This window comes from Coffea arabica, chromosome 1c (genome assembly GCF_036785885.1).
Source record: "Coffea arabica cultivar ET-39 chromosome 1c, Coffea Arabica ET-39 HiFi, whole genome shotgun sequence".
Classification (NCBI taxonomy): domain Eukaryota; kingdom Viridiplantae; phylum Streptophyta; class Magnoliopsida; order Gentianales; family Rubiaceae; genus Coffea; species Coffea arabica.
The window spans coordinates 41932499-41944106 of record NC_092310.1 but is presented as its reverse complement, the minus strand read 5'-3'; the positions used below and the strand labels follow the sequence as shown (position 1 = coordinate 41944106).

General features: G+C 34.0%; 1 protein-coding gene across 1 annotated transcript; it reads left to right on the top strand.

Annotated features, from left to right (window-relative positions):
• The first annotated feature begins 8158 nt into the window (after window positions 1-8158).
• LOC140006505 (peroxidase 1-like) lies at window positions 8159-10191 on the top strand. The gene is made up of 4 exons (XM_072048484.1): window positions 8159-8473; window positions 8944-9135; window positions 9303-9468; window positions 9597-10191. The coding sequence occupies exons 1-4, from the start codon at window positions 8216-8218 to the stop codon at window positions 9992-9994; spliced, it is 1014 nt and encodes a 337-aa protein (XP_071904585.1). The 5' UTR covers window positions 8159-8215; the 3' UTR covers window positions 9995-10191.
• The last annotated feature ends 1417 nt before the right edge of the window (window positions 10192-11608 follow it).

Here is an 11608-nt window from a genome sequence, read left to right as displayed (position 1 = left end):
CAACCCTATCAAAACGGTCGGAAGTTGCATTAGCTAATTTTTCTAAAGCTAACTCCCAAGATGGCTTAGAATCATTAGCTACTTTTTCTATTGCCAACTCCCAAGATGGTTTTGATTCATATTGGACACATTCAGATTGGTAATCATAAAAATATGAATAATCACTATAAGTACATTGATCATCCCAACCATAAGCAGGAGAATTGCTCCATTTAGCACTATATTGATCAAAACAAGGATTGTAATGCTCTAATTCATCATAATAATCCACATTTTGTGCTTGCATACATGTATGAGTAGCATGATAACCTCCACACAAGTCACAAATCACATGATAAGAATTAAAAACGTTAACATTCCTCCCTTGCTCAATTTCATGCATAATTGTGTCCATTTGAACTTGTAGCATCATAACATCAAATTTAGCCTTTAAGCACCTTAAACCATCTTCAAAAGACATACATTCAGTAAATTCTTGGTTACTTCTGTTGAAGGAGCTTTGCACTTGGTAACCATCCATTGTCATGCTTCCACTTCTCAAGCATTGTCCTCCAAATTGACCTACCCTTCTCATTACCTAAAATTGCTTTTAAACAAGCTCAAAAGCAAAATTAGTAAGAAAAATAGGTAATTAAACACATACACACATAAAACACAAAAATAACAGAAAATAACATCAAACTATAACTAATAAAATGTCTAAACTAATAAAGTTGCTCTTCACACCGATATTGCCAAATCTTCCCCGGCAGCGGCGCCAAAAACTTGACGGGTATTTTACATACGTACAAGTTAAAAAACCGAATTACACCCGTTCACTGCAAGTATACAGGTCAACTAGTAGTTTAGGGTATATATCGGGTCGATCCCACAGGGAAGAGTGAACAATTACCGGTATTACTAAAGCTTCTCTATTATTTAGACTATCAATGAATTATAACAAATTTAACCTACTGAAATTATATAAAATAACAAATAAAAGCTCCTTAGGTTGTGGTATCCCTAACTACTCATGCAAGTGCTATATTTGGATCATTGAGTACTACATCTAAGCTAATTATGGTGTAATTTCCTTAAACATGTGAAACCTACTTTCGTAGTGAATCAACTATACTCATAACTAATCCATACCTATTTTCATGGTTATGAAATTAGCTACAAGTTCATTTCTTCAATGAAATTACATGAAATGAATCACTAAAAACCACATAAGTGCACCTCTACTTTCGTGAGTGTACTCCCTATGTTTAGCACTTCTTGAACTAGTGTTAAATCTCAATTTTCATTGCAGAAATAACACCTTAGATAATCACAATTAATGGTACCAGATTTATCATGATTTAAAGAGCTAAAGTGCTAAATAACTTGTTCAAATCATAGCAGTTAAATAGCCAAATGATAAACACTAACAATCATAGAAAGTTCAACCAAACCCAAGGCATAAACTTTAGAAACACATAATAGACATAAATTCCAGAACTTGCATAATAACCATAGTTAAGAATCCAATACAAAAGATAAAGAATTGGAGTAGAGATAACCCATGTCACTTGAGCTTCAACTTCTCCTTCTTCATCTCCATCTTCATCCTAATCTAGCTATTATACAAGAATGGATTAACTACACTTACTACACTATCCTACACTAAGGAAATGAAAGAACTACATTTCTGCACTTCAAGTTCTCTCCCGTATGTTTCTGAATCTTGCTCTATCTCTGCTATGGACTCCCCCCTTTTTCTTGTTGCAATGAATTTGACTCTTTTATGATGAAAGGTGGTCAAGAAATGAGGATTACATCTCCCTTTAACAGCTGGGAATGTTTCTCACATGTCTAGCAACGCATGTGAGTTGGTGGAGGTGAAATTGAGTTTTCCGCGTAAAAAGCAGACTTCTCTGACCACAATCCGGCCAGGAATCCGGCCACAAATCCGGCCAAATTCCGGCCGGATTGCTACAGTAAATCTGGGCTGCTACAGTGATCTGAGCTGCTACAGTACCTCGGATCCGTATGGATCCGAGCTCGGATCCACTAACCCAGAAACAGCCGAGGGTTCGGATGAATAGTTGATCCGAGTGTGGATCACTTGCTCTATTTTTGGCCCAATTTCTCCCTTTTCTTGTTTCCTCCCTTGATCCTCAGCCGTCACCTTCTCTTCCTTTTCTCTCTTTCTCTCGGTTTCTTTTTCCTTCCTTTTCTTCCTTGCCTGCCAGCTCTCTCCTAGATTTTCCTCCTCAGTTCGAAAACTCTTTTTCTTTCTTTCTTGGTTTCAGATTTTTCCAATTCAACAAGTGTCCTTGCCACCTAGTCCCTAAATGTTGTGGTGTGCAAAAAGCCAAAACCACATGGCTCATTTGCATGCATTCCACCTAACTATTTTGCATGCATTCCACATATTTTTGTTATTCCACATATTTTGTTTTTTAAAACAAATATAGGGTAAACAAAATGTTAAATTCCTAATTGAAATTGTCTTGCAAATTTTCATTTATTTTGAAGAAATTAAATTTGAAAAGATTAAAAACAAATTTTTGTAAGATTTTTCTTTTTTTTCCGGAAATTATTTAAAAGAAAATGAACCCTAATTCAATAAAAATAGCTAACTATCATTTTACGACTTTTTGATTAAATAAAAATAAAAATAAAAACAAGAATAAAATTAAAATTAAAATTAAAATGAAATTAAATGTAATTGAAATTTTGGTATTTACAGTAGTCTCCAAAACACACCCACGGAAGACGAGACATAGTTGAAAGCTTGCGAAGAATGTCCAAAGATAATTCCCTTTTTGTAGGTTTAGGGTGTCCATAAAAACCCATTAAGTGCCAAGAGAGACCATCCCAATTCACTGTGACATCAATGAAGCTAGATGATTAACAATTAAGGGAGATATCCAAATTTTTCCTCCAAAAGAAAGCTAGACCACCAGAGTTTCCTTGAACACTTGCGCCAAAGCCATACCATCCAAGCTGCAATTTCAGTTTGTCCACAGATTGATTAATTACTGCACTTTGTTTCTAAGAGAAAAATAATTGAAATATTCTCTCTCCTGATGAGGCTCCGGAGCTCCTGAATTGTCCGAGAGTTTTTCAATCCCCAACCGTTCCAACTTAGGACATTCATGGCTCTCGATAGGACTGGGAACCAATCTCCACCGCTATATTCTTTGAAGGAGAAATGGACATCCCCTCCCCATTCTTTGTTTTTTTTAGCCATATTAAGAGATATAGACTAAATAGTACCACTTGCACCCAATTTACTATTTAGCTATTTAATTTCCAACAATAACAAAAAAGAGAAAACATAAATTATTGAGTGTATAACAATGGAAGTTAGCACTTATTTGTATAGGGCACAAGATTTTACCAAATCAATAATTACTACATTTTCAAGCTAGCAGATATGAGTTTGTCGCAAGTGCCCAGGTTAAATAGGGCTCCAATTTTGCAACAAAAATAAAGCAAAATTGGAGAAGTGTCTAAATGCAGAAGAGGATAATAAATGTATTTGTACCTAAAAATGGAAAATATTTTATTTTTTAGGCCCATATTTATATAAGCTACTTGATGATTATCAATCATGTTATATTTCCTTAATCTATATTTCATTTTATTAGCAATGTGATTTTTTTTTATCATACTGTAATAGTCGCTAATATTTAAGTTAGTGTTTTAAAAAATCAGTTATTGTAAACAATTATGCTCAAATCGGGAACTCTATGCAGTCGTTGTAGTTACTGCCTAGTCTTGGGCTCAATGAGTGAACAAAGAAAATCTAGTGTCCCTAGTACCTCCTGTACACTTTGGTAAAAACCTTTTAATTAACAGGTTATTTGTTTGGAAGCAATCTCTAATCAACCGTGACTTCTTTTTTTTTTTTTGTTGAACAAACCATATTGAATTATTGCTTTTGTGAAGACATTGGTGAAAAACAGATTGATTAATATTTTCATTGGATCGGCCAGTGTGTTACTGTATCTGTGCCCAATATGTAGAAAAGTGTCTAATTCATTCGGTGTCAAAAAAAATACTTTTTTATGTTACACTTGTTCATTGATTAGAAATGTTTGTCTTAAATATGCTTTGTCTCAAAGTTATTTGGCAGAATAATTCTTCTACTGTGTATAAGAGAAAAGTTACATTTTTTTTTTTTTCAAATTATGTAATTTTGATTGTCACAATTATTTTCGTTTTCTCAAAAACAGTTTCTGGAGAGCTAGGAATCCAAATGGAGCCAGTAGTAGGGCTGTTGTAGTCTTAGCATTATCTTATTTTAAAAGAAAGTCCATTACATCTGAAACATGTAAACTTTGGATCCAAGGCCTCTCTAGCTGAGGCTTTGCCTGGCTCCATCCAGTTGTAAATGGTGTAATCATGACTTTTGCATCAATTTAGTTATAATTCACATTTACATCAAAATTATATAAGTTTACATCGAAATTCTGTCAGTTTACATACTATTGGAAATAACTAGAACTGCTGGTCTGGAGAGGCCCATTTTCGTGAACTTCAAGTTTGCCTTGGCTGTTCGCTTGGTTTTTACTTTCATGTTTGTGTGTAAGTTTACTTCATTATTCTATTCATATTTAAGGGTTACAAGTAATAACGTTTTTGTTGTAAACTTTCTTTGGCCATGCTTCCAAAAAGTCTTTTTCACTGTTCTCAAGAGAATCTCAATTATTGTAGGACATTAACCAAACAAAACCAGAACTCGCTAGTATAACGTAAGAAGCTTAGAGTCTCATTTTGGTAAATCTTGGAGCTGATCGGAGGAAACATTTGGCAGGATATATGTGCAACAACTGTCACTGATCATCTTTCGTTTTTTTTTTTTTGGTCAAACGATCTTTCGATTTCAAGTTGACGAACTGAGGATCATTGAAGCACGATCATATAACCAACAAGCTATGATAACACCCCTAATTAATTATTTGAGGGAGCAACCAATCAAAGATGTTGTATCTGATAAATTATTCACGTCACACAGCAAAAACGGGGATTAAACTATTCTAAACATGTATAGTATTTTAATTAAACTGAACAAATTAAGCTCCACCACTAATCGCTCATTTGCATCAAAGCTTGCTAGTCCAAATATGCCGCGGATTTGACAAGTTGAATATTTAACTTTTCAAATAATGTGCTTTTGAAAAATAATTAATGATGTTCAACAAGGTAAAGATATGCTGTTAGCATTGTCTAACTTCCTGCAAATGACTTTCAGGATTCTTTCCAACAACTTCCCCGAGGTTCCTGGAAGGAAATATAAAATTAGGATAGCTACATAAATTAATTTCCATGCATTTTTGGAAAAGAATTCTCTACACCGGCAATTGGATGAGTTGGGTAGTTTTTGGGTGGGTTGGTGTTGGGTTTTCATTTAGATGGGTTATTCCCAATCCGACCAAATATAGATTGCCTTGATGTTAGGTTTGGTCATATTGAATCAACTAAAATCCATGACCTAACATATTATTTAACACATTTTGATATATAATACTCTTGGACACACACATTTACATGTACAAAATGATTTTTTCTTACACATAAACATAGTTTCACATATATAGACATATTTTAACACACCAAGACACTTTCATACATACAAATACACATTCACCTCTTAACCTTCTTATATGGAAACACACATATTTTCACACACAGGGACACACTACAACACATACTAACATACTTTTGCACGTACAAACACTAACATACTAATTTTTTAAACTACTCGGATGGACAATTAAGAGCGGAAAGTCCTTTATCAAAAGTAAATCAAATCATGTAAAATGCAATCAAAAGAATCACCAAACTGAATTGAAGAATTGTAGAATTCAAGCAAGTTGAAATATCCAAAAGGTTTTTGTTTTTAATGATTCACAAGGAGCAATCATTTTTGCAAAATATGCTAAATATTATGCTATCAAAACTCCAACTACTGTAAAAATTGTTGTTAGAATTTTGGTGGATTATTTCTTCCAAAAACTAAACTGGGGAAAAGTTTTTCTAAAATTATTAAAAAATGGTACAAATATTATTACAAATGCAGAGACCCTGTCAGAAAAATTAGGATTATACTTGTACTCCTTATGTGCGTCCATTATCAAATTTTAATAGATAACTCAAGTAAAATGGTAGTTTGAAGGAAGTAAAAAAAAAAAAAAATCAAAGGATCAAATAGCCATGTTTATTCTTATTGTATTTGATACTGAGAACTTCTTGATAAATTATCGTGACCTTTTGATATCCTTATTGCATATGTAGAGCTCTAACGGTATATTCTCTATTTTTTTTAAAGATTTAGGATAATAACTTGAAAAGTGCACCTACTAGAGAAATTTTGGACTTCCCACTGGTACATTAATTTAATTAAACTACTTGACTGGTGTTGACAAACCACTTTAAAATGAGTAGCTTGTCTAATGGTCACTCGTTAAGAGTGGTGTCAAATGTTAAATTTTTTTTTAAAAAGTGTAATATATTTGAAAAATTGTTTAAGTGCAGGGGTGTAATAATTGTAATTATTGTATTCATAAGGTAAGTTACGTATAATTTAGGTGCATTAATGAGTTTCTATTTGGACACTCGTTACAAAAAATCCTATAGGAAAACTTGGATAATAATAACTACTCTGGTGGAACAAGTTAAATTATTCAATACTGTTTTCAACCTCATCAATTACAAAAAAGTATAACCAACAGAAATTGTCAATGAACTATTTGAATTTTTCTATTTGTATCACTAAACTTTTTATGTAGTCAAAATGGTCATTCAAGTAATTAAAACATAAAGTTAATATAAAAAAAGTATAAAGTTTTATAAGTTAAGTCACTCAAAGTGTAAATCTTTGTTACTTGTAGAAAATATACGTTGACATTAGTAAAATTGATTACTTTGGATAACATAAATAATTCGGTAATATAATTACGGAGTTCCAAATAGTTAAGGATAGATTCCATTTGCTCCAACACAAAATTAATTAACTGATAGTTTCTCGATAACCCTATTGCTACCTTCCTCTGGTGCAGTGTCAATTCAAAAATGAACATGGATATGATATTAAAAACAAGTAGAGATTAAAGTTTTGAAAAGACAGTGGATTTGACTGGGTATTTTTATCGTTTGTCGGTAGCTTGTTATGCGTGTTTTGTAAAATTACTCAACATACAAGGAGAAAAGTAATTTTCTTTCATTTACTAGATTTAAATATTTTTGCAATTATGTTTGCACCGTATGTTTTTACTTCCTTATATTTTGTATTGCAAAGAAATTTTGCAATGGCAATTGAAAAAATCCTATTTATGTCTTAGTCTGTTGGCTGAACACTTTTGTAAGTTCGAGATTCTTCTAATGATAAATTTTCACTAAAGGGTAAGGAGAAAGCATAAACACATACTGATTTATGTAGCATTTATTCCCCATGCTATCGTTGGAATTTTGGTGGATTTAATAAATGATCAGTTGGAGCTTTCCATGATTTTCATATGTGAGGCTAATGTTATTTTACAAGGGTGAAATACAAGAAAAAGTGATTTAAGTATCTTAAGTTGGAGGATACTAGTACTTGGATTAATGGATACCCAATTTAAAAATCCAAACTGCGCAAAACTCATTTGGATTGTTCTCACCCAACACTCAATTGACCCAATCCAACCTCTCAAATTAGTGGGTGGGTTGAGCGGATTGTTGGATCTTGGGTATTTTTGCCCGGAATATTCTATATACCTGTTTTGCTCGGACACTTGTCACCGTAACAAGTTGTGTAACACAGTGTCACATGAAAATGTTTGACAGAAGACCCTAATTTTTCTCGGAGCGACGATACTTCACGATTGTTTTCTTTCTCAACATTGTTGACATTTGATGGAATCCTATAGACAGCTCAGAATATCTCAGCACATGTAGCTTATTCTTAATTATCCTTGTTTATGACCTTTCTTGTTATTCAAATGATCATGATTGGTAGAGTCTATTAAATTTGGAAAGAAACACGGACTAACATAGTGGCACAGCCCATGGAATTGTATATTCTTACTCTGATGATCTGATCCAGCTCCATTTCTAAACAATCAAGTTCTTGGATCCAAAGGACGCCATTGGCCACGTATAAAATGACACATACTTAATCGCACTTTGCACCCAAGTTACAAGCAAGTTTAACAGAACAAGTATTATTATAGTGTGGTTAACTGGTTATCAAGTTTTCCTAAAAATGAAGCTCTGCCATGTTTTGACATTCTTGGGGGCATTTCTAACTTCATTTGTTTTAGGGGGTCGAGGTGGTCTAGTTTCTTCTCTTTTAGGAGAAGTTTCTTCTGTTTTAGGACATCTTCTAGTTGACAATTGCTACCAGACATCATGTCCTCAAGCCCAGGAGATTGTAAGAGAAATCACGTGGAGCCACACGTCCAAGAATTCTGCCTTGGCCGCTAAGCTTCTGAGAATGCATTTCCATGACTGTTTCGTCAGGGTAAGTGGGTAACTAGTTACTGATTAGTACTATTATTAGTATTTCTCTGTGTTGTTATGCATCAAATTGTTGTTGTTCTCCTAATCGATTCGAACCCAAGAATCTGAATTCTAAGATATGCATGCATCTGCATCCCTGGCATGTGTGCTGAATCTGTGTATATCTAGCAGTTTGAACCGGAATCAGAATTGCTGACTCCAACTTTGGTTCCGTGTAAGATCCAGAACCGAAACTTTTATCTGTTGTTACTTTCCCGATTCCGGTTCCAGATATAAGAACAGTTCAAACCAGAACCTTGGTCACTCCTAACCCGATCCATAACAAAATTGCCAACTTTGGTATTATAAGTTCCCACATAAGTAAATATCTATATCGACAAATATATAGACTAGCATTACTGCATATAACAAGACTGGTTAATTTTTTATGCCTTTGTATATAGACCATTAACCTTAACATTTGCTGTTCAGGGATGTGATGGCTCAATATTACTGAACTCGACCGCAGATAATACTGCCGAGAAGGACGCAATTCCAAATCTATCACTGGCAGGTTTTGATGTTATTGACGAAATCAAAAGAAAGCTCGAATCAGAATGTGAAAAAACTGTGTCTTGTGCGGATATTTTGGCTTTGGCAGCAAGGGATGCTGTTTCTTATCAAGTACTTAAAAATCTCAAAAGAATCTTTGGTTTTCATCCTTCGGTTTCTTGTTTATACTTTCGCAATTAGCTGTCTGATATATCATGTAATAGGACTTAATTTTCTCATGAAAAATGAGACCAAGTGGCTTGTATGGTGTAATACTTGACTATATTTTCCTGTTGCAGTTCGGAAAGTCAATGTGGGATGTGAAAACAGGCAGAAAAGATGGCAAAATTTCTCGAGATACAGAAGCCTTGGCAAACCTTCCATCCCCTTTGTCCAGTTTCTCAACTCTCAAACAAAGGTTTTCTAGCAAAGGACTTAGTGTCCGTGACCTTGTGGTATTATCAGGTTAGGTCAATACCATGCATGATGAACTAAATGATTTCTGCTCAGTCCCACAAATCTGCAGTTCCATGCATGCATGACTTTAATATTTTAATCTTTTCTTTAAGGCTAAGGAATGATGTGTCCTGCAGGTGGACACACGATTGGAATCGGGCATTGCAATCTGTTCAGCAACAGGTTGTACAATTTCACAGGGAAAGGAGACCAGGACCCTTCCTTGAACTCCACATACGCTTCATTCTTGAAAACTAAATGCCCTAACCTTGCAGCCACATCCCAGGTGGATATGGATCCTGGAAGCGCTCAAAATTTTGATCCCCATTACTTTGTTGGCCTAAAGCAGAACTCGGGGATGTTCCAATCTGATGCCGCCCTCTTAACTGATGCCGAGGCACGTCAGTATGTGGATCTCCTCGTCGATCCAAAAGTGTTCAATGCAGAATTTGCCAAGTCCATGTTGAACATGGGAGCAATACTCACAGGAAATGGTGGAGAGATTAGGCGAGATTGCAGAGTAGTCAATTCCTGATCAAGATGCATGTACGTGCACATGCATGCATGCAGCAGTCATTTCTCCTGTTGGGTTTCTTGTGATTTCTCCAAGTGCTCTCTTATGTGCTTTTTTCTCTTTTCTGCTAAGAAAGGGGAAAAATTAGGTGTCTATTCTTATTTTCTTTTCTACTATTTTGAAATTGAAGGTAGAATGGAAAAGAATAAACTTTTGGATATTGCGTTGTAATTTTGTGCTAATTCATGAGTTCTATTTTTCATATTGAATCTCGCTATCATGCTCTTTGAAGAAAAGTATAAACTATTTTACTAGGCTAGTGTTAATGCCAGCCAAGATTTTATTTATTTATTTATTTTTGTCGAAATGATAAGATGGTATTGATTGAAGTAGAAATATATATAGGCGAGATTTGCTCGATGCTTTACAATGTGCATTTAGCACAATAAATTGGGGTTAACCCACTCTACATCAAAATAATTGCTCAAAGTTTGAGCACTAAACAAACAACTTAGATCATTCCTTTTATATTTTCCTAGGCAAAAGGAGCATTTGTAAAACATATTGCTCAGCTCACGGATGTCCTCTATCAGGGTAGTTAGCCACATGTCTACTATTTTTTTTCCCTGAATTTGGTGCAAAAGGTCTGTACCAGGAACTCCAATGCATACCAGTCTCCAACCTTGTTCTGCTGCTTTGATCAAAGCCCACTTTACACCTTCAGCTTCGTGTTGAAGTTGGTTTGAGCTTTCGCTTTCCCTCATTTTCCATCCCATCACATCCCGCCAAGATTTTATTCCCATAGCAATTTTTGGATCAAATGTCAAGTTTACTGTTCTCAAGTCCATTTACAATTCAGACTTGAAATGAAAAATTGTCATTTTAACAAAAAAAAAATCTGTAAAAATAAAATTCGGCTGTGGCAATATGGTTTGCCATTTTATTAATTTAAAGTCTCGTACAGTGGCTCTATGAGCAATCAATTAAAAAAGGAAAAATTAGCAGCGTGCAAGAAGAGGAAAAGGAGATAGAAGAGAAAGAAATCCTTAAAAAGAATGAGGAATTAAGAGCAGAGCCTAGTCACTAGGATCAATGAGGTCAGTCATTATCTTATAAATTTATTTTACTGAATCGAAAAGCGAACTCAGGAGTATAGGTAAATAAGTTCATACTTCCCATTTACTCCCCTTATTTGAATAAAAAAATCTATTTAGTCCTTAAATATACAAATTTGGCTCCATGAATAATCAATTAGAAAAAAAAAATTAGCGGTGTGCAAGAAGAGCAAAGGAGATAGCAGAAAAAGAAGTCCTTTGAAAAAAGGAGGAATTAAGACTAGACCCAAGTCATTAAGGTCAATAAATTTAGGCCCTTTGATAACCCAATTCAATAATTGATTAAGATCTTAATATGTTCAAATGTAATTGATAGCAAAAAAAAAAAAGAATATTTTAATTAATTAATTGAGTCTGAATTGTGTAAGCAAAATTTATCTAAAAAATAAATGATAAGTTATTCAATTATCACTTGATGCAAAATGTCCTCAGATACTAAGATTTTAGTATTTACAATTCAATAATTTAATAGATTCAAATTTCAAATTTTAAATTTCAATTTTATAAAACTCACCCTTAC

Excerpts from the sequence above, each read along its gene's own strand:
- LOC140006505 (XM_072048484.1), top strand. The coding sequence starts at position 8,216 with ATGAAGCTCTGCCATGTTTTGACATTCTTGGGGGCATTTCTAACTTCA. Across the intron at positions 9,136-9,302 it reads GGGATGCTGTTTCTTATCAA|TTCGGAAAGTCAATGTGGGA; the intron begins GTACTTAAAAAT and ends TTCCTGTTGCAG. Across the intron at positions 9,469-9,596 it reads TGACCTTGTGGTATTATCAG|GTGGACACACGATTGGAATC; the intron begins GTTAGGTCAATA and ends TGTGTCCTGCAG.